Genomic DNA, 27,554 nt, shown 5'->3' on the forward strand with positions numbered 1-27,554 from the left:
TTGGATACACGGGTAGGAGACCATCATTAGAGCATGACAATGTAAATGAGCGATTTCCCAACAGGAGATAGGCTGGGTGGGGGAATTAGGTGAGCATTGCATTGGGGGCTGTAGGCTCCCTTTATTTCTTGTCTCTGATCTCAAGGATTTTTTTTTTTTTAAATAGCATAAAAATAATGAAATTATTAAAAGTAATTATCATGCATCTGGCTGAGCCCTTGGGGGTCTGCCTGCTTTGGTGGGATTGCTGGTGGTGGGGAGATGAGGTTAAATACTGTCCCAGAAAGAGCAATGGTGCGTGTTTCCGTACTGCTTGCTCTGCTAACGTGTTTTCGAGGGTATTGATTACACTGGGTCCTGCATTTAAGTGTATTCCCAGTCATCAATGCAACTAAGGTGGAAGCATTTGTAGCAGAAGCAAAAAGCCACAGTCATTGCCTCAGCATATTAAGCAGAGCTTTATCTGAGCTGACTTAGTGCACTAGAGCTAAAAGCCTCACTCTGTGTGCTAAATGCCTTTTGGTATAAAAAGCCTGAGAATACTGGAAGTTGCCTGTGGGTGGGTTCTGTTGGTGTCTCTTGGCTGGAGGTGGTGCGGGACTTGGTTCTCCAGATTGCCTGACAGGTTTGGGAAAGTGATTTCAATCACTCGTCTCAGCTGCCCTATGGACACGCTCACCCAAAATATCCTGTACATCACGACCACTTTGCTTAGCTTAGAATTTGCTCTTTAGAGCTCCCTGCAGTTGGAATTAAGTCCGTTCCAGGGGACTGATCTCAGCTCTGCCCCACTAACATTACATTTACCCCCTTCCACAGGCTTTTTACAATTTGGTATCAGGAATTAATAAGAACAGAAATGAGAGGATTAATAGCACAGGCCCGGCAGCAGGGAAAAAAGCTGTACAAATGGCATATGTCTTCAGCCATACAGCTCCTGTACTCCTGGGCCTTTCTGTACCAAGGGTAGATAAAGCTGCCATCCCATTTCTTATCTAGAGCTTTGACTGTTTTGAGGTGTTGGGCATCTTGTGTTTCACTTTCTCAACCCATTTCTCAGTGTATGTGAATTAGCATGTTTTACTTATTGCTTATCCTTCTCCACCTTGCTAAAAGGCCTTGGAAATGTTCCTTATTGCTGTGCCGCTGGTAAGAGCTTCCGTATCACCTCGGAGTTCATCCCACCTTGCTGCCCAGCACTGTCATCAGAGATGAAACCAGGGGAGCATAGTAGTGGCACAGCAAATTCATCTGAGGGTCCGTGTGTTCAAAAAAGTGTCTGCCGCTGGAAAAACTGTCTTGTGATGGTCAATTCCGTGATTTGCAATGGTATTTCATTAACCAGTTTGGGTACACTGAGGTGCCAAGTGGGATTTATACAGCAACATGCTTAAGTATCTACTTTTGATAGTCTCGCCCAAGGTCTTAAAAGATCTGAATTCCATCTCGCCTCAGTCATACACTTGTTTGGAGAACGGGCAAGTCTCCTAAGCTCTGTGTGTAGCTCCTTATCTGTACAACAGAGCTAATATTACTTTTGCCCGGTTGATTTGTAAGCTGTCTAGGACAGGGGTTGTCTTACGATGTGTGTAGGCAGCACTTAGGACAATAGCACCCAGTCCTGCCTGTGACCTCAGAGTGACACACTAATGGAGATAATGGAGCCAGAAGAAGAATACAAATGAAAGTGTCTCCTTTCTCCAGGGGAGAGAGTTGCAGAAGAGAGAATATATTAAAAAGGAAGAGAGCAAATGAGGTGAGTTCACTGTCATTAGTGCCTACAACAAAATCTATAGGAAGCCTGTGACAGGGAGGATGCATTAGTACATCCTCCCGGACGCACAAGCCTCATTAAAAGTTGGGGGCAGCAACGCAGCATATTTTCACCTCTAAGTTTCTTTGATTTATTATTAAATAGAGCATCCCTTGCCTAACATTTTTCACTCCTACTTGCAAATAGGCTTCAAGTGGGGAACACCATTATGTAGAAGCATCATTCAGCTGACTTCTCGTGTAAATTGGAAATGCAGATAAAACGCAAGAGCAGAGTTACTTGTGTAGTCAGTACCTCAGTCAGAATTAGGGATGGTGTGGAAGGTCAGTTCCAAGGAATCAGAACGGCTCTTTGCAGTCAGAGCTGTTTTCTCTGGCTCAAATCGGGCTGTTTGGACTTGCTCTGCATCAGAGCAGTTGATGCAGTTAATTTACTCTTAACAAAGCTGAGAAGCAAACTCAGAATTGGTAGCTTGCAACTGATAATGGATTGGCTCCTGGGCACATAGGACAGGAAATGCTCTTTCTTAGAACTGAACAGAATAGGAGTGTAAGTTAAGTATTAAAATTATTTCTTGTCTTGTTTTGCTATCTTTGATTTCTCTCCTCTCAAATAAAAAGTGGTTAAAAACAGCTTTAAAAGTAAAAATAGTCAAAGAACTAGTGTAAAAGGGATGACTAAATTAATTAAGTTCAGAGCCCACACACACGTCTTGCAGTAATTCTGCATCCACCACACTGATTCTCTGCCTCACATTTGTGGGGGTTTGTGTAATGCTTCGTTTTTAATTGTGTCATAATATTTCAATTTTTCTTTCCCTTAAATTTTTAATACTTGGCTAATTTCCAGTAAAAGTGAAAGGGGGTAGAGGCTTTCAAGCTGTCATGCTCCCAGCAACTTCATGAGTCCAGGAGGCTGGTGAAGAGAAACACTTAGTACTCCCGCTGAACGAAAAGCTCCAATGTGAATTGAGGCCTTTTTAGACACTGGAGAATTCATGCGGGAGAGATATTATGAGTGTTCAGGCTGTGGGAGATTCTCCCTTTAAACTCGTTCTTTCTGACACACCGGGGTGTCTGAGTGTTGGATGTGCTCTGTAAGATCCCAGGCTTCATTAGTTCAGCTGCTCAGGGGACTGCATGTTTCACAATATAAGAACCTCAGAAACTACCTTTTTTTCATTTAAGTTTGGTCCAAATAAAATGCTGAAGAAAACCTGACAGCTGTGTGTTTCCTTTGGCAACAAGCGAGGACGTTTCACAAAGTAAATCACCTGAGATTGTTGTATGACTTCATGAATTTTACTTAGATCAATTTAATCTTTCACACAGACTTTTTCTGGTGGGTCGTTGACTGTATACAAGAAGAGATCAGCGTGCAATCACTGCTGAGCAGCAGAGGCTGGAAGAGGATTTCATTTGCATTTACAGATTCGGATGATGTCAGGGGTCAAACATCACTCCTGTGCCCTGGGCTCCTCTCTAGTTTATGTTCGAATAAAATGTGGACGTGACTGTCTTTTGTTAAGACAGGATCTTTTAGACCAGGTCTGATGATTACAGTTTCCCTTTGAAGCTGAAATCTATGAAAGCTTTTGTAGTCGGTATGTGAGGTCAGGGTGGAGCAGGAACCCGGTTTGGAAGGTTTATGGATAATCCCTTGTGTTTTCCAGGCTTGGGCTGATGCCTTTCGAAGTAGCCCTGATTTAACCGGAGTAGTGCATATTTATGAAGAACTCAAGAGGAAAGGCATAGAATTTCCCATGGCGGATCTTGATGCTCTGTCTCCAATACACACACCACAGAGGGTAAGATGCAGCATTGCAGTCCTAGGGTTGTTTTCCCAAGATGTCTGAATAACTGGGTAATTACTTTTCTTTCCCTTCCTGTTTCTCTGAATTGGGCTCATTTTCTCACTCCTGGAAAGACTTTTTTAATAGTGAAATGGCATGTAGGAGAAGCATAATCCAGGTGCATTTGACAGGCTGATAAGCTAATGGTATCTCCTCCCTTGAGTCAAACATCAATCTGAGAAGAGAGTTTGGAGGAGGTTTGTCTACTTGTACCAAAAAAAACAACAGGCAATGCAACTAATTTGTTCAGAGAGAGTCCAGCAGGATATATGATTGAGATTTACTTCTTTTGCTCAAAAAGGTTGTTTCTGTTGGCGATAACCCTGAACCAAGCCCTGCTTGTCTTTTAAAGGCGAACAGAGCTTGAATGTCTCACTGATCTCACGGTGACACATGATCTTTGCACCTCTGAAAAGTTCGGTCTGGAAAGTTGACAGAACTGCTGCTAAGAAGTAACTTAATGATCACAGGTGTTCTGATTATTCACTCTGAAAACTGAAGTTAATGAATCTTTGAAGTGGTAAATGCAAGTGATCAAGGACTGAAAGATTACAATACTTGTGTCAAGATTAATTAAGTTCAGTATCTATGTATCACTTTTTTTTTTTTGTAAGCCTGCAATTTAATTCCTAATTTTAAATAATTTATAATTATTTATCTTTGGCTCTTGTTTTTATTTTGCTTCCCACTTTTCTTGTTAAGCTAAATTAACTTAAATGAATGTGGGTTGGGTCAAAAAACATGGGCCTGAGTTTTTGTTGCAGCTCTCTGTTTATGGGCTGGCCTGCCAGTCCGTTCTCAGAACCACACTGACCTTTTCCACAAGGTGCAATTATGTTCTATATTTGAACGTATTTGGCCTGAGGTTGCTGACAAAGCAAGTGCCGTCATAATTCAGCTTTTGAACTTCTGTCTTTCCGATGTGGCAGAGCGTTCCTGAAGTTGATCCTGCAGCAAATATGCACAATTCACAGCCTCAGCAAAGGATGAGCACTGGTTCTTATTCTTCGTCTTCTCCAACGGCGTATTCTGCTCCTCAGGCCCCGGCTCTGAATGTGATTGGTCCCATCACTGCTAATTCAGAACAGGTATTGGGATAATGATCCTTCTGAGTGAGACTCTTTCAGCAGATCAAATTAGAAACCAATTTGCAGAGGAACTTTCATTTTAAGTCTTTTGACTTTGGTTGCGTCGTAGGTCTGGTTGTACTTAGCAATCTTTCCTCCTATTACACTGTAAAATCTGAGCTTTTGATTTGTATGTATGGCCTCCTAATGGCAGCAGTTACTAAACCTCACAGTCTGATATACAGTCCCGTCAGCGGCTGTGCGGTGGGTTAGCAGTTATTCTCATTAGCCCTCCTTCTTTAAAGGCACAGAATGTCTTGCAGATGCAGAATGTCTTTCTAACAGGGAGTTGTCTACATCTGTAAGACCCTTGCAAATGCTCTAATATAGGATCTTCTTTTCTCTCTGCAAAACTACTTCAGAGCCAAAGATCCTGCTCAAAATTTGTACATCTTTCCCCACACTTGAGTGAGGTGTGCAAGATGTACCAGGGTCTGCTTTTAGCTGCTATTTTCAGGTCTCTTCCATACAAGTGAAGCACATCTGGATTTGTGATGATGGTGAGTGGTTCTACAAGCTTCTTTTATTTTTCTCTTGCTTTTCCACAATTCTCTCCTGGGCAGGCTTTTTATCTTTACATTTTATTTTCCTCTGCTAGAATGTCTGGAGCCTCAGATCTCAAGTCAGACAGAACCAGAGGTGTCACAAAGTCAATTCTTGAAAATGATCTGCTTAAACCACAAGGTTATGCAGGATCTTGCTGTCCTTTTTCCCCCATTTAGATTGCCCGGCTGCGCAGTGAACTGGATATTGTTCGTGGGAATACAAAAGTGATGTCTGAAATGCTGACAGAAATGGTACCTGGACAAGAGGATTCCTCAGACCTTGAGTTACTCCAGGTAACAGTTCCCTAGCAAATATGATTCTGATTCTTTCTGTGCTGGAGTTTCTCTAGTGGGGGGGTGGTGGTGGTTGTTGTTGTAGTTCAGTTCACTGCATTGGTTTGCTTGGTTTACGTGATGACTGTGGGTTGTGCTTGACCCTGGTTAGTCCCATCACTTGCTGTTCTTCATTTGTTAAAGCTTCCAGTGACACGGATTTCCTAACTTCCCCTGAAACTTGTTCCAGTGCTTTCTTCTCTGTGTAGCTGGAAATTTTCTCAGTGTTGAGTATAAGTTCTCCTTTACCACAAAGCTGCTTAGAACTGTCGCAGGTTCTGTAAGCCCTGAGCATTTCTGCTGCTTTTACATCCTCCATCATCACTCACACGGTGTCAAAACATTCCCAGGCACTATGCAGGAAAAAAACACTTGGTGTTTCCAGCTGGACTAAATATTTCCAAGGGTCTGTGAATCCTCTGCTACTTGAAATCTTAGATATGAACTTCCAGAAGCTGTTCTGTAGCTTCTCCTGAAGGTAGTGTCTTAAGGCAAAGTTTCATGCTCTCTGGAGGGTAATCAGAAGGGATTTCTTTGCTGGAAAGTCTTGATTTGGTGCAGCATTTATTATCTCAAGAGGGAAGATGGTGTAAGTTGGACTCACGTCTCAGGCTTCCCTAGGCCAGTGGTGGTGGGGTGGCCTTTTGGCTGAGGAAAGCAATACAGCACCATGTGCAACCCAGATGAGGAATACTGTGATCTCACATTCCAGCTGCTGCTGGTGTCGTGTGCTGTGACATGGTGTTTGCCTTTCCATGGCTTCAGAAATAGGCTTCTGTTTGATCCTCCAGCAGGGAGGATGGGCTCCCACAGCAGTGCGTGTGGAGGAAGGCAGGGAATTGCTCTCTGTGGTACATCAGAGTTTGAAATCCATCCAAAAACTGGTCTCTCCCAGGCAGCGGTATTGTGTGTTTGTCTCTGAGCCATCGTGGCAGCTGATGAGAGGCTTTGCAATAAAGAGCCTTTCAGTTACTGCCCATTTGGGTTGGACTGCTCAAAACAAAAGCAGCTTCCAGGAAACCACGACAAACCAAAACAGCGAAACAACTACCAACATCTTGACAGCGTAACCTTACAGTACAGCTTTAAGGTGGAAGAATTTGATCATAAAATGGAGTGACAGCAACGATTCTTTATTCCAACTGGTTCCCTTCTTTGACTGACGCATCCTAAATCTGAATCACAGGGCTGGGGAAGAACCCGGTTTTGATCACAAAAGATGGTTGGTCTTTTGAAAGCTGTGAGCCGGGTGCTGCGTGCAAGGGCTCCTTGCTTTGAGGTTTATATAGCCCTCCTCCTTAAATAATTCCTGACATTTTCTCCAACACTCAAATGTAAACAGCTTGCTGGAGAGCCAGCTCTGAGCAGAATAGATAGGTACTGTCAGCCCTCTCGGAAAGGCAGCAAACAAACCTCTGAAATGTCACAATCTGCTTCTAAAGTGATGGGATCAAACCTGACATTGGAGAACACATTCCTCAAGCTGTTAAGGCAGCTGGATTGCACTGGGTGAAATTTATCCAGAGCTTAGGATGTCAGAGCAAGCAAGGAAAACAAACACATTTTTGCTTTCATCCCGAAGGTTGTGTACCAACAAGTCGTCCTTGTTTAGTGCTGAATTTTTGCTGTGAAGTGGAGCTGGGGGGGTGGAAGATGACAGAGGGACACACTTTAGTTGAAATGTCAGTGCTTATTGAAGTAAAACCGTGGGCCTAAGCGGTGGCGACGTGCCATATGTCACGTTTCTGCTTGTAGTTCCTCCTCAACGTACCAGCTTTGACCTTTGGTCTTGAGGCCTTTTGGGAGTAAAGAATTCTGCTAAGTAACTGGGGCTGGAAGAGATGCCTGGGAAGCACGAGAACTCCTTCCTGGTTTAGGCAAACTCAAACCTGGATTTCTTGGCATGAGAGAGAGATCTCTAAAATAATGCCTTTACTCTATATTCTTTACATTTTTCTTCTGAAACTCCCCACTGCCTTTTTGCAGACTCTTGCCGGTGGCTGTGCTCAGTTGAAGGGCACATTTCTGTGTATAGTTCAATACTGGGGTGTGTGGGGTGCTCATCTCTTCATGTTCCTGCTCCGTGTTTTGTGTCCACACTCAAGTTCTCAGTAGGTGGGACATTCTGTGTCCCCAACCCTTCTCTTCCTAGCACACACTTGGCTACTTCTTATAGCCCTGATGAACTTTTTTACCCGACTTGTTCCACCATGTGTGTCTTTTAGTTTTTAAGGATGATATTGCCAAAAAGAGCAGATGGAATATCCCTTGAAAGCTCTCTTCTGGAAAGCTGTTGTGTTAACCTGTTTTATTCTTAAAGCAGGTGACTAAAATGCAGGTATTTATTTTCTGAAGTGCTCAGAGTTAAAGAAGAATCAGGATGTTGAATTGTAAATAGGCTCTCAAGGTTTTATGCCATCGTCTCTTGAAGGGCATGTTTGATTAGATGTGCTTTTGGGTGACATTTAATCATGCAAAGATAGACTTGTCTTAGTGTTTCTCAGCCGGGGGATACGTTTGGCTGCGAACAGAGCTCAACTAAATCTCCTTATTGCTAGCTGCTTACCAGAATGTGTGTGCACAATGCATTCCTCCTAGGAACTGAACCGAACCTGTAGAGCTATGCAGCAGAGAATTGTGGAGCTTATCTCACGAGTGTCCAATGAAGAAGTCACAGAGGAACTGCTGCATGTGAATGATGATTTAAATAACGTCTTCCTTCGATACGAAAGGTGGGGCACCTTCTCCTTCAATTATTTACATTCATTCTGGGTTTCCGCTTAAGTGTAAAATAGGTCAGTTGACGAGTGTTGGCCATTTGGGCCAATGGTCCAACATAACGAAATGCAGAGAACCAAACCACAGAAAGTGTTTATAAGGTCCTTTTATGGTCTTTTATGGTAACATTCCTGTTTCAGTTGTTGCCTTTAATACTATGATTTATTTTTTATTGTCCTAGCCATAGAATTTTTGTGGGCCATGTCTGTAAAAAGCAGGACAACCTTGTGCAAAACTCTGAACTAGCGGAGACTTGAGTCTTCAAGTCCCTGTTGCGTGGGGCTGTACAGATGTAGGGACTTGGGACTGAAAACAGCACAACCACAATCTCTAGTTCTGCTTTCCAGCTTGGGCTCTGCCTAAATGCTTGTGCTGCTTCCTGGCTTAGGGAGGCTCCCGTGAGCTCTCTCTGTGTTCTCATCTCTGAGCTTTCTAGTTCCAGTGCTGGTGCAAGGGGAGCTGGCTGAGGTGGGTGGAACCTTCCTGCATATAAAGGTTTTGTTTTTAAGTAACTCTTAATCTTGAAAAAAAAGCCTGTCTTGCGCAGAGCTGAGGTTTGGAAGAGTTGATCTGCGGGAATCATCCCCGGGGTGGGACTTGGGTCATAGGACTCTCGACACGTTAGACAAAGGCGCTGTCAGCCACATCTGCTGCAGGAGGTGACACGTGATACGGCAGCCTTGGGAAAGTTTAATCTTCCCCTTAATGACAGGCCTGGGGAGTGAGGCACTAAAGAGTACCCTTTGTTCCTTGCTCTTAGCACAGGGCTTTGTTTCTCAAGCCTTTAAAAATAAATTAGACTCTAGATCTGTGAATCTGTGCTGTCACAGCAAAGGCTGGAAAGAAGACTCAGTGGCCTTGATTTTTGTCTTTGATTTAGTCATTCAGAGGAGATTGGGGCAAACTTTGAGACAAATGCTGGCTTTTTATGTGGAATGGGATGTGTTTCATGCATGAGCACGATTCTACAAGTGGCAGAGTGTAGCTGTCACGAAGACTTAGTCAGGTCACCCTTAATATTTTTTCTATTTTCCTCCATCTGCGACTTTGCTGGCTGGTGCTAATGCATTCGTAGTCATTATACACTGAAAGGTGAGCTGAGTGATGTTACCAAGCTATTCATGGTAGAATAACTCCACTGGTCTGAGCGTTTCAATAAATTCCAGTTCGTCCTCTGCTATTCCAAAAGCTCCACATCCATCACACTGATTTTTGGGCTGGGTACCGAGCTCTGTCAGAGACTCAAGCAGCAGCTCTGGCCTTTGCTGTGAAGCTTTGGATGTAAACGGACGTGTGGTTCATAAGCCTTTTGGTGAGAAATATGAGGTGGGAGGTGTCTTGGGTTTCCAGCTAAGGGAGCTGGATTTCCAGTAATAGCAAACACCCACAGTTCCCTAAAATTGAATTTGGGGCCTGAATTTGGTTTTGCTGCCTTTTAAGTTTGCATTTTCCTCTGTTACATTAAGAAAACATTTTAGTTTGCTTGAGATTCCCTGTTGCATTTTGTTCATCAGGGAGAAAAGTCACAGATTTATATGAATATTATGGATTTTTTTTACTGAAAAGAGAGGTTACATTTGAAACTACTTTTAAATGAGGAAAAATTCAAACCTCAGAGAAATCACGCTGCTTTTCCTGCTAAGGAAGGAGATCGGACTGCCTTCAGACAGGCCTTTGGAGGAGGCATTTTTCCTGATATTTTGAGTTCATTAAAGCTGGGTTTAGGTTTGCGGCCCCAGATGCACAGCTGGTTGGGGAAGGAGTAGAGAAGAGACCAGATTTTAACCAACCAGACTTCTTCCCCTAAGAAGTATAAAGACTTTTATCATTACTTTCTCTTCTTGGAAAGACCCAACCTGTTTGAACACAGGGGCTGACGATCTTTGAGCTGACCCAGAATGTTTTAAGAAATGAATCTGCCTGGGCAGGGCTGCGCTCGCATGGATGTGGCTCCCAATTTACATGGATTGCAGCAAGAGGGAGCTGTTAAGTGGGAGTAAAACTTGCTGCGGTGCTCGGCTGATTTAGCTGGGAACATCAATCTTGCTGCCGTTCCTTTGGCTAACACAATAGTCTATCACAAAGCACTTAATGGTAAACAAAACCACAAAGACGAATCCTACGGTGTTTTTCAGACGTGTGTGTGCTGCAAGATCAAATTAGTCAACTTAATATCCACATTTGCCAAAAACGCAGCTTCTGCAACTATCCTCCCTTTGTCCTGGCTTGGAGTTCAAGTTTTCAGGGTTCCCTCTTGAACCAGCAAAAACTAAATTCAGTGGCAAGCACGTTGCGGCTTTATTCTAAACTCATGTTTATCATTGTCGGTTGGTGGTTTTGATAGTTCATGTTGATTTTCTGTTGTTTTGGTCTTTTCTCTGAACAGATTTGAACGATACAGATCAGGACGTTCTACACAAAATGCCAGCAATGGAGTAAGTACCTGATTCAATTTTTATATGAGTAGCTACACTGTGTTTAGCCATATTACTATCACTAGTATCAGACCTTTTACGTGTCTACCCCTGTGGCTGATTCTGGATACCAGGAAAAGAGTGTAAAAATGTGGCAAACATCAAGTGACAACTTCTAGCTCAGGAAGACACTACACTGAAATATCTGTGTTTACAATTCCTGATGGATTTCTTTCCTCTATTAACTTTTTAAATTGCTTTTGGGGCATTCACAGTGTCCTTAAGCAGTGAGTTACACAATTTTACTACACATTTTTACGTATTTATGTGGGTATTTATATATAATAAATATTTTGTTTACATTTGATCAAGTCATTTGATGATTTTTATTTGCTCCACCTAATTCTTCTTCACTGTGTCTTACAATACAATTCAGGCTCATTTTCTCCATGCCACTCATAATTTTAGGAACCTTTCTCATCTCCTTTTTCAGCAGCCCTTTTCCAAGCTGAAGAGTTACAGTCCTAATTATCCTTTCAATGAAAACTATTTTATAGTTGTTTTATAGTGTTCAGTGTCTGAGTTCATGATTAATTCATACATGGCACTATTACATTTTCTATTCTGCGTTGTTCTAACCATTTCCTCTTCACCTGTTTGATTGCCACTTCTACTGCAAGCTTCAGCACATTGTAACTTTAGTCACAACAAAGAACTTTTGTTCCTGAAAACAGTTTATACCTAATGTGGAAGATGGTAGAAAATTCAGTTTGACTTAAGTCCGATGTTGGTCCAGTGCTAAAAGAGGTGAAGACCACAGACACATTAGCTGAATCTGAAGAGATGTAGCTGACCTACAGGAGAGTTTCCCACTGTGCTGAGCAGTCAAACTGAGGGTTTTTTTGGTGGATGACCCTTTTTATTCTGCACCCATCACCATAGTGTCCAGGGGACTGGTCCATTTGGCACTATGCAAGAGAGATCATTTTAGGAAGCACCCATTATTTTTTGGTGTTTGATGTTGCACTGCAAGAAGAAATCTCTGGCATGTGTAACTTGCTGTGTTTCTTGTGTCACAACAGGTACTGAACGAGGTGACAGAAGATAACTTAATAGATTTGGGTCCTGGCTCTCCAGCTGTCGTGAGCCCGATGGTTGGGAACTCAGCGGCCCCGTCTTCACTTTCGTCACAGCTTGCAGGGCTTGGTGAGTGCCCGACTTAAATAGTGATGGACATGAGGCTGCAACACACAGACTTTTTCAAGCCTAACCAGTCTGTGGGTCTCAAACAGTACGCGGGGGCTGCAAGGCAATCCAGGTGTATGATTGTGGGAGCAACTCCGAGCATTTGCTAGGCTCCCTGCGACCAACCTGAACACTCAGTGCCAGCCCTTATCGCCATGGGCTGTTGGGATTTACAAGGAGCCAGTTTTCACTTGTGGGTCAGGGAGTTTCTGTTACCTTGGGCTCTTCGTTACCTGATTAATGTTGCCCTGTAATCTTCAGAAGGTTTGGGTACGTGGTGTAGAGGATTAGGAAGGCTTTCCCACTCCTCTGCACTGTAGCGATCTGTATTTGGGAACCAGCCTGGCACCAAGGGAGGGATTTATTAACTAAAAGGGAGAGTGAAGGAAAAATAGTGCAGGTTCTTGCCCACGCTAAAACTTGTACTACTACTTTTATTTCTGCTTAGGTTTATCTCTCCATTAAATCAGTCTGATGAATGTTCTTGATTCCACTTCTACAAAGAATATTTGAAACCTTTGGACGAAAAGTTTTGTGAAACTGTTAGGTGTTTTACATTAAATGAAACCAAAGTTTGCTGGATAGGATCGCTTGATTTGGCTGACGGTTCTCCACCTCTTTCAGCACTGCACCAATATCATATCACTTGATTTGAAACTGCTGGTTTCATAGTCGATAGCTGAAAGACAGCATTGTGGAGAAGACTGGCATCCATGCCCAAAATTTTGGACCATGTTAGTAAATGGTAACTATCTCAGGATGAGACCAGCAGCAGGTGCACACCAGTTCCCAAATGCTGGCTTCTCAATGAGGAGTTCTTACGGCGCGGTGCTTCCAGGAGGAATAAGACAATCTCTACGTTTGTCTTTTAAGAAATACATGATTAGCAGCCTCCAGCCTCTTCTGGACAGAACTGCGCTCAGTGCTGCAACTGTTCACTAGATGATCTTTGTAACAGTCCTTATTGTTAATGACTTTCTCTATAATACGCAGTCATGGTTGTATATGGTTTGCTGTTTCATTGGTTCTTTTTTTCTGCCTCTGGTTGCAGACCTGGGTACAAACAGCGTCAGTGGCACCCTCAGCTCTCTACAGCACTGTAATCCTCGGGATGACTTCGACATGTTTGCACAGACGAGAGGCAGCTCCCTGGCTGAGCAGCGAAAGAAGTAAGTTGGAGTTTGTCTTTAGCGCTGTTTGAGTCACAGCATTGCTGTTTTCTACAGGCATAAATTTGAAACTTCTTGACTTCACTCCAGACTAAAAAAGTAGTTTTGGTGTGTGTTCTTGTGCTTTTAATCCAATCCCTGTCCTGTTGGTCTTTATTAGTATGAGCAAGTGGAGAAGTCCCTGCTGCTGGGCAGAGCAGACTGGCTGAGTAATGTTATTGACTGTCTTAGTGAGCTCACTGGAAACTTGGAAATGAACTTGCCTTTACTTCTGCAGATGCTTCCTCTCATAAAAGCTCGTCATCCCATCCACCTGGCCAGTGCTTGGGATACAGGAGCACAGGGCTCCCTTACCTGAAGGTTATGGACATACTTGGGTGAATGAATTACTGTCATCAAGGGCTTGGAAACAGAACTATCATCCAGTTTGACTGCTGGGCCAAAGGGACAGCGTGACTCTCGCAGGCTGTCAAGGCAGTGTAGCTTGCCTGGCTGCCATGCTACCCCTAATTTGTTTGTATGCACAGAGTTTGCATCTCTAGACTGCAAACCTGGCACTTTCAAGGGCATTTAACAGGTCAGATTATTTTAATGTAAAATAAATTGATGCACGTATTAAGAAAGCCTTTGATCCCTGTCTAGCATGATTCAGTAAAAGACATACTCAGATATTTTTCTTTCTTATTTTATTTTTTGCCTACTTCTGGTTTCAGATTCTAGCGGATGTAGTGGCTACCAGCAGTCAAGATATCATAAATATCTTGTCTCAAACTAAGAAATGTTGTTAAATAGCTTAGCTTGGACCTTAGCAGATTATCAAAAATTTACCAGCCCTGGAAAACTTGAGCCGGCAAATATATTAGGATCTTTAATTTGCAGTTATCGATATAGCTATCGGTGCTGCCTCAGCTGTAGTGTCGGCATTGAGATGTGCTCTGCCATAGAGACCGCTGGAGGTTTCAGGCTGAGAGCCCTGGTGTATAGTCAGAAAGGAGATGCATTGCAGAGAGATCTGATGGAGGTCCCTCTGTCTCGCGTGCTAAATGAAGCATGAAACTGGTCTTCCCACACTGCCCCTCTATCTCCTGTGAGCTGATGGAACAGGGAGCACACATCAGGCCGTGATTTCACACAGGAGGATTGCTGCATCTTACTTGGATTGTGTGCTGTACAAACAGAGCAGCAGAAAGGCAGGGACGATGTGACTGGCTGTGGCATGTGGGTTTGAGCTGCTGGGCACTGTGTGAGGGCCTGGGAGAAGCGGGGACGCTGGAGGGGAACGTGCTGCTCCTGCTCGGACACGCAGCTCCTCCCGGGGGCTGATTTACCAGCAGGTGTTGGCAGCTGCTGCTCCTCATGGTGCACCATCATGCTCTGAGAAACGATGCTGTTGCCTCTGTCACCTGACTGCTACACGTCCCTTTTGCATAGCAATTTAAGAAGCTTTTTAAAAAATCCAACCTCTGTGAATAGTGCATTTCTCTGTGTGCTTCACTGTAGTTGCTTAGTTACGTTTCATCTGCCTTCAAGTCTCCCTCTGCCTCCCCCCATGTGCGCATCAAGTTCAGGCTTCCAAATGTCATCTTCAAAGCTTTGCAAAACATAATCTGCAATCAGGCCTCTTTTCATAGTCCCTGCTGGCTCTTGGACATGCTTATAGTGCCTCATAACCTATTTCCCTACCTTCTATAGTGCCAGTCTTACTCTTTTTGCTTCAACATGCTTATAGAAACTGATGGATGGTCTTTATGCAGAGCACACTCCTCTTCTTGGAATGCACTTAGCATACTTGTAGTCTTGTTAAGCAAAACAACGTGCTTTCTGATTTCCAGGGGCATAAATCAGAGTAGCGAGTGCGTTCTGCATGGGTGACTGCTGGACTTCCTTCTAGTTCTGTGGTTTGTTCCTTTCTTTCAGTGTGACGTATGAGGATCCACAGGCTGTCAAAGGACTAGCGTCTGCCCTGGATGTTCGGAAACAGAACACAGGAGGGGTAGGTCGTTGCTCTGTGTTTTGTTATCTGAAACCCTGCTTGGAATCCAAGCTGCAGGCAGCTGCTTTGACTGAGACTTCTCATTCTGTATTCCAGCCACGTGCTAGTACTGAGTATTTTGAAATTGGTATCTGGGAGCAAGTACGTGCTCAGTAATGATCTCTAAAGAGCTGCTACTTGGCACGCCAGACTAAAAGACTTCAAAATCGTAGTGGGTAAATTCTCCTGTGTTGTTGCAGCTTGCCTGGGGGGTCTAGATCTTTGGCTGGAATCACTGCTCAAAAGATTAAGTGGGGGGAATGTCTTGTGAACACTGGTGTGCATGTGTTTAGATCATTTTTGCTTTCCAAAGTTGTTGCAGTCTGTATCTATCAGGTTTTGCTCTGAGTGCACAGATACTCGAGCAAGTTACAGAGAGAAATTACGTAGACTTTGAATGCTTCGTGTGCCTCACCATAACTGCCCCTGCGTGCAGTCTGTTGTGTCCCAGGGCAGGCTCCTGCTCTCTCGTGTGGGCAGAAGAGCCCCAGCGCTGTCACCTCACAGCAGCTGACACTAGAATTGTGTTTGAGAGAGCGAGCTTGGCCAGCTTTGTTCTCACACCTTGGTGAAGGCAGAAGCAAAAAGACTTTTAACATCATCCCTCAAATCCTTTCCTACCACGCCACTTTTTAAAACTGTCCTGTTCTTTCGTACTCAGCTGTGTGTGAGTTTTAGGATTACGGAGCAAGATCAGAGCCTTTTCCTGGTCTGGTTTCAGTGTGTGTTTACCACTAGGGAGCACGGCAGAGCCGGTGCAGCAGGCACATGCCTCCCTCCATGGAGAATTGCCCCCCCAAGCCTTGGCTGATTCCCCCCCTGGTTCCTTCGTAAGTGGAAAGGGGAGCACTCAGGGCAGCTGGTGTGCCTGGCAGCTTGTGCTCTGAGCGAGGGAGAATTTGTGTTTGGAGCCAGCTGGGGTCAGGTCGCAGCTGCCCACCTGCCTGGGCCATAGTTCAGGGGGAGCTGGGCTTCAGCAGTGATTTCTGATGGAGCATCCTCCGCCCCACAAAATCTATCTGCTTGTTCCTGGCCCCCTCCTCCTGCAAGGAGAGTCATTTATAACCCAGGTCAGCCCACAAAAACCCGTGCCAGCAGTACTGAGGGAAATGGGGGAAGCATGAGAGTCAGGGCAGGAGTGCATTGAGGGCGGGAGAGCAGAATTCCTGAAGCCAGCATGACAGCCCAAGCCCCCCATACCGCTGTGTTATTGACAGGAGCTGCAAAAGGGTTTGAGATTCTGCTCTTTGTTCCTGGCTAACAAAACACAAGGGGCTTGCATTTCGCTCCTGGGCGAGGGGGCTGCATTCCCCTGGTAGCCACAGGGTCATGTCCTTATTTATTAACACTTTTGTTCTCAGCCAGTTCTGCTTGAGGCACCGGTGCGACGTGTCATTCACACCAGCGTAGGGGCTGCTCTGCCTCAAGTGTTGTCAGTTCAAAGGGCTGTGTTCAGGCTAATCTGATGGTCAAAGTATTTTTTGAGCAAACGCTTTATGGGTTGTGGAACTTTGGGCTCTGAGATGTTGTAGAGACTTTCAGCCTCTTCTCAAAGGTCCTGAGGACTGTGTCATGTAATCAGAATAGCTTGTTTTGAAATGCAGTCTTTCGGTAACCGGTAAACACCTCTTTTTGTCAAGTGTTGTGAGGCTTGTGGGTGTCTCTTCTTAAAGGAAATAAAAATTAAACTCCCTGAAAGTTATCGGCCCCAGCATGTGTAGGAAAAAACTGGCAGTGCTCAGTAAACGAAAGGCATGCGTTAATTTGGGTAGAGAGCTAATTTAAGAACATCTCTAGGGAGGAGCCAAAAGCTACGCAACACATTCTTCACACACATCTTGTTCCAGCACAGTTGTCCGGTGGTAAAATTCAGCACATCCGACGTTTCTAATGTAGCCGTTCTCAGAATGGTCTGTAGAGAGACGGCTGATCACGTGGCATTAACTGTCCTTTAATATGATTTCGCAGCTGGAAACAAGACGAGCTAAAAATACACTGTTTTCTTAATATTGCTTTTCCATGTTGGGAATTGCTTTTGTTGCCACAGAGTTGTTGCGTGATCACAACTGGGAGGAGAGGTGTCCAAGAAACAGCTCTCTAGTGTTACACAGATAGTAGATGAAGTTGGAGTGATTTCCCCCTTTTCTTTTTCAACACAAGTGCCTTAAAGAGACATAAAAGACGACAGCCAATTCTCTATTCTCTGTGGTCATGGGGACAGGAGTGGTATCCCATGGATCTGGGTGTCTGGATCGAGGTTTATAAACACACCAGGGACAGTGGGCTGGAACCACCATGCTCTGCCTGTCCCCAACAAACCCCTGCAGAGCCAGAGAGGATTCTGCATCCAGCCCCTGCCTTGGGGGTGAGATGCTGAAGGACAAGAAGCCTTAAGAGGCTTCCTGAGAGTTTTGCGTTGCTGTGCGGTGCAGCTGCAGCCTGCACGGAGGGAACTGGATGCATCAGCGATCCTCTTAACCTCTGCCGTTCTCGGAGAGGGGCAGTTTGAAAGGCTGCCAGAACACTGCAGCAAACCGCAGTGACTCACCCTCCCGCTCCATGCCATCATTAGAGCTGTCGTATGTCGTACGCTTAGAGTTCGAGGCACAGGCTGTCTGCTGAGATCCAGGAGGTAAGTCGGGTGTGCTGCGACTCAGCTTTATAAACAAGGGAAACTCCACAGTGTGTAAAACTAGTGTTTCCAGTAAAGCCTGACTGATTTAGGAGGTTGTAAAGCCTACTCTTTTTCTCCTTCTAAGAAGATGACAAACATCAGCCTCACTTTATTTTGGTTTATATATATATATATATTTTAATATCAGCATGGAGGAAGTGCTAAAATTCTGTGAACTGTCTGCATGAAGTGCAGGGGTCGGGTGAGCTCTGTCCCTCCACAGACAGAGCTGACAGGCAGCAGAGGGGGATGCAGCTGCTGGCAGCAGCTCACAGACAGCGCTGTGTGTGTGTATGTCTATGCGAAGTTTTTAACTTGCTGCTTTTACTTTATCACGGGTTGTTGCTGTGGTTTCTCTCTTTATGGACCTTGCTGTTCTCAACACAGAGGAGAGGTAAAGGTGGGAACTCAGACATGGAGCCCATAGACAAGTGGCTAATTACACAAGGAATGGTGAGGACTTCACCAGTGAAGCGATTCCTACTGCCCACCCCAGTCCCCTTACCTAGAATAACCATCCTCCATTCACCTCTTGTCCTGCCCTACTGAACCACTAAAAATCAGACAGTACAAGGAGTTTATTTCCCACCTACATCATTACCTGGGGCAAAGGGAAAGATTTGCACTGATTTCTGATTTATCCAGCACGAAGGCCTGTAACCAACTGAATCATTTGTAGGACCCCACATCACCTTGAGAAGAGGCCTGGGGATCCCACTGGTTCCTTATACTGTCTTGATTTATTTATGCAGTATCCGCTTTTCGAGGGATAAACACAAGTCTCATGGTTCTTGTTCATAAAGAGGACACTTTCTACATGTCTTTAAAGCAGCCTCTTCTGGTAGTGCTTAACTTCATGATCTAGAATAAACATACGGAGCTTGTAGGATCGTACCTAATTTAACTGGGTAATGTAAGGATAGTTCTGTATGAAAGGAAGGGAATGGGCGAACTGCTACCCAGATTGACGCCTTCCACCCCGGTCAGGGAATTACACTGGCATTAGGATTCGGACTCCAAAAGGTACAATAGTATTTCTAGCTTTAAGGATTTAATTCCTGTGTCCAGTGATGCCACTGCTCTGATAAAATCAAGCTTCTGAAGCTCGCTGAATCTTCGCATATTGTGACCTTGTTTGAAGTTGTCCTTCGTCAACACGTTTGCAGAGAGAAGTTCAAAACCCTGCTTTAAGTGCACAAGTCAGAAGTAGGTAAAAAATAGCCTCAGCTATGCCTTAAAGCCAAGTTCTAAGACCAATTTTGTATTTTTGGACAACATAATCCATCACTTTAAGTGTCTGAGATTAGTAACAATAATGTGACCAAACTACAAAGTCCTCCTGGGAAAGTCCTGGCTGCAGCTGAGCTGGGAAGGGGGCAGTGCCGAATTCCCCATGGGCTGGGCTGCACGTCAGGAGGCCCATGGAATGGGAATGCCTTGAATACCCCGAACATAGCTGCCCGGTGCTTAAAAAGAGAAACATCCCAGGGAGTTTAAGGTTGAGAAAATCCAGAGTGCACCAACTCTGTGAAACACTTTGCATATATTCTTCAAGGTTTAGGGCTAACCCAGGTTATTTTCTGAGAGCTGGTTTGTGAATTTGTCGGACGTCTGCATGGCTGGTGTGTGCACAGTGATTCGGACACGTGCATATATACGGTCACCTCTGCCTGCCTGTGTGAGCGCCCAAAAGCATTTCTGTGCCTGGGTAAACCCAGCTGCAGGTGCCCCCCCTGAGGAGCCAGAATTGCGTTTCAGCAATTGTCAGAGACCCACAGCTGGTAACGTGAGCATGAAAAAGCTGTAAAATGAGCAGCTCCCGCTTTGCCTCTGATCCTGTTGACTGTGGTTCACAGAGGCTCTTGCTTTTGGGTGGCTCTGTTGCAGCCAGTGATGTGCGATGCCGCTGTTAGATGTTCATCCATAATGAATAATCCAGTGATTGAGTTAGTTCCTCTTCTTTGCCTTTCCGCTGTTTACGAGAGCAGGGAAGCATGAAATCGGCACCCCTGCTGTTCACACCGCTGGCACCACCGCTTTATTAAAAAAACAAACACAATATTCGTTCATTGGCTTGTGGTTATTCAGTCTGGAAAAAGGATACTGCAGCATTCACGGAGACATACGGATCTGGGGAGGGAAGGGGACCTGGCTGTCCAGCCAGTCGCTGCTCTTACAAGCCTGTCACCTTGTTTGCGTGCTAAATATGAGAGAGAAATACTTAAAATAAAACTAAACTAATCATTAACTCCGTTTCTCTCTTAACTGGCTGTAGTTCTTAACTGTATTTATTAATACAACTTTGTAGCATTTGCAATACCAGCAGAATAACTAGCATCCCAGGTATGAACTTGATGTGCCCGTTCTTTGGTAACTGTACTTAGGAATGAGGGGGAAAGAGGGAACAACTGGCACAGCCGTTACCTGTGTCTGTGCGACACTGAGACCACTGAAAGGTTATTCTCCACCTGCCAGACGGGGATTCACATCCCTCGTGGCCTGACATTGTTCTTTCCAAACTGTGATATATTTAAGCTTATGGGTGAGTTCTTCCCACTCCATTTCTGTGCATCCCGGTTCACCAACACACCTTTGCAGAAGGAGACTCACCCAGCGCTCTGTGTGTGCTCTCCCAGTGAATTTGGCAGCGTTGTTTCAGCTTAATCTGCAGCTCAGTTCTGCTGACAAGGTGGTGCCAGGACCACAGAGATGCAAACCACACCTTTAGCCATTCCAGCTATGCTGACAGAACTAACGCAGACAGAATGATATCTGCAGAAAATGTTCCTGGTTCAGACGAGGCTTAGGGCTGTCAGCCGAGCTGTTTGGTACCAAATCTATTTGCAGTGTTACATCTGGATTTTTGTAAGTTAGGCCAAGCATGTGTCACCCAGGGGTCTGTATCAGCAGCTCTTAGGCGCAGACTTTAGCACCAGGCCACCACGTTTTAGTGCAGGTGATTCCCAGTTCCCTTCTCACGAGTTCGGGCAGCTATTGAGATTTGCAGGGATATATTAATATATTCATTTGTTAGAACCTGCCACCCCACTCACATGCCACATAGGTATTTGTTTACAAAAGTGAGGAGCAGGTGTTGCTTAAGCCACCACATCAGGACAGACGGTATTTGGGACAGTGGCAGGGGAAGAATGAAGCTGAACCAGAATTCACAGAAAGTGAGATGAACAACTTTGAGCATTGCGTCCAAGCCTCCTGCCTGGAGAGGAGATTCCTCTCTATAGTAATGTGAGTAAAGATTAAACAAACCCTTGGCTGAGATGTTGTTAATTAGGAACAAAGTGGGGTGCCGCTGTGGGTGCCTTCAATAGAAAGATAGGATCTAAGATGTGGAAATGACTTGGTAACAGGAGACAGTTGAAAGACGTCATCTTCTCAGAGACTAAAGCGCTTGAATTGTGGCCAAACTAAGAGATGGATATGGGTGCGAAGATCTCATTTCTTCGGGGTGGTAGGACCCCATGTTCCCTTGTTCTGAAGACCACGTGGCTTTCATTACCCATCCAGCCGTGGCATTTTAACAGAGCACTCTCCAAGGACAGCGTGATACCCCCTGTGCGGGTTGTGCCCGTTGGATCCAGCCGGGCTGGTTGTTGTTGGGGCACAACAGGCTGTGCTGGGGAACACACCGCCCCTGAGCTCCTGTCTTCCCCGTCCATACGATGCGTAAACACCGTTCCAAGTCATCAAGTAACTAATTCAATCCTTACGTGTCGAGTCAAACATGTTCTAATATTGAGGCCAGGCAGCTATTTCGAGATCACAGCAGCTTTAAATAGATGATAAGCCTGGAGTAGTAAGCTGGAATAGGCTGCTAGTCTGCATCGGAGGCTCTAGTTGTGCTGCCGTGGGGATGACGGACCTTTCTTTACTATTTCTAACTAACTGGGGGGTGAAGAGCAAATAACCAAGTACCAGTGTCAGCTTTGCTAAACATCTAGAAAGGAGTAGAATTAACTAAGCTGTGACAAGGCAGTAGTCTAGCAACAATTAGCATGAACCTTGTTAAACATTTTAAGAACATTAATGAGCTCACCTAGAGACCTGAATTGTCATTTCATACCTGCTTCTTTTCCAGTGGGATCATTTTTAATAGAAATAAAATGTGATAATAATAACCTTAAACTGTCTTTTTAAGGGTAGAATATTGGATTTTATGACTTCTGAGGAAATATATTGGCAATACTCTTTGGCTTTTGATTGCTAGCGAGAACACCAACACAATCTAACTCAGGTATGAACCTGAATTCCAGATTCCTGTGGGTTTTGTGAGATTGAACTCTTGCTTTTTGTTCTCCCAGCCCTTCTTTTCCATTTCCTTTTCAGGACTGTTCAGATGATCCCGTTTGTAGGGTTTTCCAAAGACTAAATAAAAAAAGGAATTTGAACAATGAGCCCAACTTTTAATTAAAGCCAGTTACTTAAAGTACCCCAAAATATTTTGTGGCTTAATTTCCGTTTACTTTGAGTATAGACTTTTAACAAAGAAATCGCAGTATTGTTACAAAGCCAACTCTTGCAGCCAACACTGACTATCTGGGGTGCTGCCTCACCAAGACTGAACTTCACTAGACCGTGTATATTTGCATAATCAAAGTATTAACGAGACTGTATCCCATTCTGGAGCCATTTCCATGTAGTCCGCGGCTGCCACTGCTGTTTGTTCCCAGAAACTGTTGTCTTTTTTAATGTGTAAACTAGCTAATTTATTTTTACATTGCTTCTGTCGTGTTTTAGAGGATTAGCTTTAACACAACTCCCCTCCACATTCTTCAGTTTAGAGCTTTTGGAAGCGAGAGCCTTGCCAAGTACACAACCAACTGGCAAAAAATGAACTTCTGTGTGTGGTCAGCTTCAAATGGAATAGAAATGGTACAATGTTATAGTCAAAACATTTTAAAACTTGCAGTTACTCTGGAGAGTTTCCCTCCTCTTTATTCTTAAATTAAACCTGATACGTTTAACCCATTTTTTATGGGGAAAATGGGGCTCAGAGTCGGAGGAAAGTAAATTGGAAGGTTGAGCAGGGAAGGAGCAATAGGTCCAAAGCCTTGTCTCTCCTGGGGAGATGGGGCAGCTTTTTAAAAGGTCAGTGCTGAACAGCAAAGGGCTGACATGCTCCAATGTTTATCTTACAGCTCTCTCCGCTTCTTATAGATGACCTGCGAGAAGTGTTCTTGCATTTCTGAGGTTTCTGTTTGTTATATAAAGTAGGTCTGTCTGAAAGTAGAATTCCTTTTTTTCTTCTTTTTTGTTTTTTTGTTTTCAATCTTACAAAACACAGCAGCGCAGGCTCCTGATCTGCTGAGCTGTCTTGCTCAGTCACCTCTTGTGTTTTCAGGGTAACCAAGATGTGAGTTGCTGTTCCTCCTAATACAGGGACCAAAGTACCACCACACTTTTTAGAACAGCTGCTCTTATTTTATCCACAGAAAAGCGAAAAACCTGCCATTTTCCTCCTCCCCTCCGTACAAATTTCTTTATCCTTAAAGAAAAATAAGGACCTTTCTGAGCTGCAAACTGACCGACAGCTCTGAAGGCAACACCTTCCGAAGTGTAATTTATTTGTGCAGTATTGAGCAATACAGGAGAGAGAGACAGCAGTGAACTCCTGCAGGAGGTTTTAGGTTGCTGTAGGCTGGATAAATTCATTGCTTTCTATCTCTGAAGCCAAGATTTTCCAAAGCTGTTAAACTAACAAGCCAGTTCTACAAGATGCAGCTTGTCCTTGGGAAGGAACACGTTGGAAGGTGTCTGCAGAGTTGGTAATGGCCATCTGGGCCAGCTCACAGCAGCTTCAGCACACTGTGTTAGATGTGCATGATCCAGTTCTCCATTGCAAATTAAAAAGAGGGAATTATCTTAAATCTGGCCCATTCCAAAGGAAACTGCAGGAACCTATTTTCTGCTTGTACCTTTGACCCTTCTTGGATCTGTCATGTGCACTTTGTCCAGCAATGTGCAGAGTTGGAGCCAAACCATCTTCCTGATGCCTCTTTTGGTGAGAAATGCTTTGGATTGAGCCCTGGATTTCCAGTCCCCTGACACAACTAACCCACCTTAGCGACCTGACCTCAAGCAAGGGCTTAATTGACCTCCTCAGCACAAAGGGCCACTTGATTAGACAACAAAAATTCCTGAGGAGCTCCACTAAGCAGCACCAGCCTCTGCTGCTGCCTCTGTAATTCAGTGTCTGTATCTTCCTCCACAAGAAATCCATGACAAAGCTACATCTCCCAGGGAATTCATCTGCAAAGCCTCTGTCAGCTCTTCTTCCTGTGAGAGGTTTCAGAAAAAGCCGTGGACAAGTCCTGACGCCTCCTTTTCCTCAGAGCGCGAGGTCTCCTGCTGCCAGCCCCACTGCTCAGCTGCCATGCTCTGGCCTGGAACTTACGTGTCCCACATTGCTTTCCAAATGTTTTTCACATTGTCCTTAGGAGATCTATTGTGGCATTTTCCTGTTTACTTCTGCAGCCCTGTGTTGTAGTTCAGTCAGGAAATTCTACACCTCACACACAGGAATTTCCCTTTGCTGACCCTGTAGTGCTTTGTGAAATAGAATCATAGAATCACAGAATCATTTTGGTGGGAAGAGACCCCCAAGATCATAGAGTCCAGCTGTTAACCCACCCCTGGCACTGCCCCATGTCCCTGAGAACCTCATCTCTGTCTGTTCACCCCTCCAGGGATGGTGACTCCAGCACTGCCCTGGGCAGCCTGTTCCAATGCCCCACAGCCCTTTGGGGAAGAAATTGTTCCCCACATCCAACCTCAACCTCCCCTGGCGCAACTTGAGGCCGTTTCCTCTGCTCCTGGCGCTTGTTCCTGGGGAGCAGAGCCCGACCCCCCTGGCTCCAAGCTCCTTTCAGGCAGTTCAGAGATCAGAAGGTCTCCCCTCAGCTTGTTTTCTCTCCCAGCTTCCCTGCAGCACTCAGTGCGCTATGTCTGTGCTGCCTGTCACAATCACACACAAGTGGTTTTATCTCAGGAGGGGAAGAAGACCTCCCTTGCCTTTCTATGAAACCCTCTGTGAGCGGCAGGCTCTGGCGGCCTTGCTGCAGCACCGCGGGGCAGTGCCGGGAGGGTGCACGTCGCGCTCTCCTCCTCCGCCCATCCTCCTCCTCGCCTTCACCTTTGGGACTCCGCACTTTGCACCGGCACACGTTGGATTCTGCTGCGACAGGGTCACCTTTGGCAGAGGAATGGGGACAGGGAACTGGGACCGTTTTGCTTTAAACTGGTGTGCCGAGGCTGGGTGGTGTGGGAGGAGGATCTGGAATGAAACACGACTGTGTGCCCTGGGCTCAAAATGAAATTGTTATTGTAGGAGTGTTGCCTGAAGACTGTGAGCCCCTCTTTTAGCTGACCCTTTGCTGTGGCTAATACCCATTGAAAAAAGCAAAAGGTGGAAATTTAACATTTCAAAACCTGATATCCAGTATTCTACCCTTAAAAGCTTTTCACGATCAAGATTAGAATCATCAGTCTATCTTGATGGTTTTAATATGTGGTCGAGAAGTTACCCATCTTACGCTCGCATTGAGTCACATCATTCCCCATAATCTTTCTCTTGGTTTTTTTTTAGCCTTGTTGTTCATAATTTCCTTTCAAAGTGTTTCTTTATTTGAAATGCCATTTATATTTTGTTGCCTTTTTTTTTTTTTTTTCCAGCACATTCTTACATCTTTGTTTTTGTTTTGTTTTTAATCTTCTTTCTGGCGTTTTCCATCGCTCTGTGGCCATGATTGTGGATGTGTTTTGGTTTTTGCCTGCCTTGCTGTTCTCTCGCTGCACTCCCTAGATCCCTGTTGCACAGTCCTCTGTCATGGATGACATTGAGGAGTGGCTCAGTACCGACTTGGTGAGACTTCTTTATATTTTCATTTTTCACATGGGCAATAGCACTTGTACGGATAACTTTCAATGCATTGCTGAGTTACTGGTACTTCTCATAACGAGAAGCAGTGAAACTTCTAAATCTTATATTTCCCTTTGAGGGGAATATCTAAGCAAGAGGAGATAGGGTTGTGTTCAGCAATTCAATCGAAACATTCTTTTTCTCTGAGTTGTTTTATTTTCACATCTCCACATTAACAGCACAGAATAGCGTCTGTTCCAGGTCCCCATATAGGAAAGTGTTTAAACGTGTGCTGAAGTTTATCTGTGTTCTCCATTGAACTTAAAGCACACTTTTAAAGCTTTGCCAGGATCCACGTCTGTGTGTACGTCCATGCATGCTGGATCAGGGCTTAGACTCCTTTCAAATTGAGATGTCTTTGTTAAATTGGCAAGCGATCTTGACATGTTTCACAATGGTAATAATAAAAATTTGTAACGGTCGCACTTCGATGTTTATAACTTTCAGTTTCTCCTAAATGATTATTGTCTGGTGATTATTAAACAAACAAACAAAGACATAGAACTAAAAGTAGCTTTTCCATCATTCTGCAGTTTGTTTTGCTGTGCCAGAACACATTTGGTTTAAGCAGTCACAGCCAGTACGCATTTATTCCAGTCTCTTTTTTTAACGTAAGCATCTGACTCAAATTAACCAAGTGAATTTTGGGGGTGGGCGGTAGGCTGCGTTTCAGACTCTTCTTTTAAACATCATTTAGTGAGCTGAACCATTTCCTTGTGGTCACCATATCCCTACAGATTGTCTCCTTCCATTATTTCATATGACTTCAGGGACTGTCCCCAGAAAGCTCCCTGTTCCTGAGGTCCCCCCAGCCCCCTCATTGTTCCCTGGCCGGGAGCTGTGGGGTTCAGGCTCCGCTCCCCAGCTCATCAGCCCTCGCTCCAGCGCCGGAGGAGCCAGCTGTACGCAAAGGAAGAAAATGCTCCTTAAGCAGATGCTGGGTTTCGGTGTTTGAGGTTGGCTGTCTCTGAAATGTCACTGCGTTTCAGGTGCAGGTTGTTTTTTCAGGCCTCAAGACAGACAGTCATTTCCAAATTTAATTACAAACTGGCTTCATTTTGTTAAAGAAACACAGTAAACGTAGCATATCCACTCTGCTTAACCAGTAAACTTTTGTCTTTGCCATTTAAATTAATTGAGCGGGAGAGAAGATCTTAATGGCGAGATACCGAGGCAGCTCTGTCCATCTGTCATCCCCTAGACAGTCTTGCTCAAAAAGAGCAAAGCAGAGAACCGCTGTGTAAATGTGTAAATGCCCGGACAAGCCTGGGGGTCTCACTGCTGTCACTGCACCGGCTGCCTGGTCCCCGGCCCCCCCGGCCATGGGCGGCTGCAGCACAGAGATGCCCTCCGAGAAAGTTTGGACTGGATTTTTGGTTTTCATTCTGGATTCTTCCCCTCCTTTTTTGTTTATTGATGGTTCGTTTCATTTCTCTGCTTCCCAGCTGAGGAAGTGACAGGTTAGTTTAGCTAATGGTTTGTTATTTCCTTACCCTTTTTGGGGTACATTGGAACAAACAGTATCTCTGCATGTGAAGCAGCAGCTGCTGTGTGTACCCTTGGAAACCTCTGTGAGTAGAAAGCTGGTAGCTGCTGGACGGCATTAATTCTCAGGCATTAAAAACCTTTGTGATGCCAACCAGTATGTTCCCACTCCCGTGACAGAGAAACCAGG

The 27,554-nt window shown here is 44.7% G+C and overlaps 1 protein-coding gene across 3 annotated transcripts in view; it reads left to right on the top strand.

Annotated features, from left to right (window-relative positions):
• Nucleotides 1–27,554, top strand: part of TOM1L2 (target of myb1 like 2 membrane trafficking protein) — a 57,541-nt gene that overhangs the window by 23,338 nt on the left and 6,649 nt on the right. The window contains exons 5-14 of one of the 3 annotated variants that reach the window (XM_065031321.1): nt 3,447–3,581; nt 4,556–4,714; nt 5,476–5,592; nt 8,230–8,363; nt 10,796–10,844; nt 11,906–12,029; nt 13,120–13,237; nt 15,155–15,230; nt 18,331–18,396; nt 25,763–25,822. In XM_065031321.1, the coding sequence (XP_064887393.1) occupies nt 3,447–3,581; nt 4,556–4,714; nt 5,476–5,592; nt 8,230–8,363; nt 10,796–10,844; nt 11,906–12,029; nt 13,120–13,237; nt 15,155–15,230; nt 18,331–18,396; nt 25,763–25,822 (1,038 nt within the window). The remainder of the gene's footprint in view (nt 1–3,446; nt 3,582–4,555; nt 4,715–5,475; nt 5,593–8,229; nt 8,364–10,795; nt 10,845–11,905; nt 12,030–13,119; nt 13,238–15,154; nt 15,231–18,330; nt 18,397–25,762; nt 25,823–27,554) is intronic. The other 2 variants (XM_065031322.1, XM_065031323.1) reach the window with 2 other exon arrangements.

Source organism: Columba livia, chromosome 15 (assembly GCF_036013475.1).
Source record: "Columba livia isolate bColLiv1 breed racing homer chromosome 15, bColLiv1.pat.W.v2, whole genome shotgun sequence".
NCBI lineage: Eukaryota > Metazoa > Chordata > Aves > Columbiformes > Columbidae > Columba > Columba livia.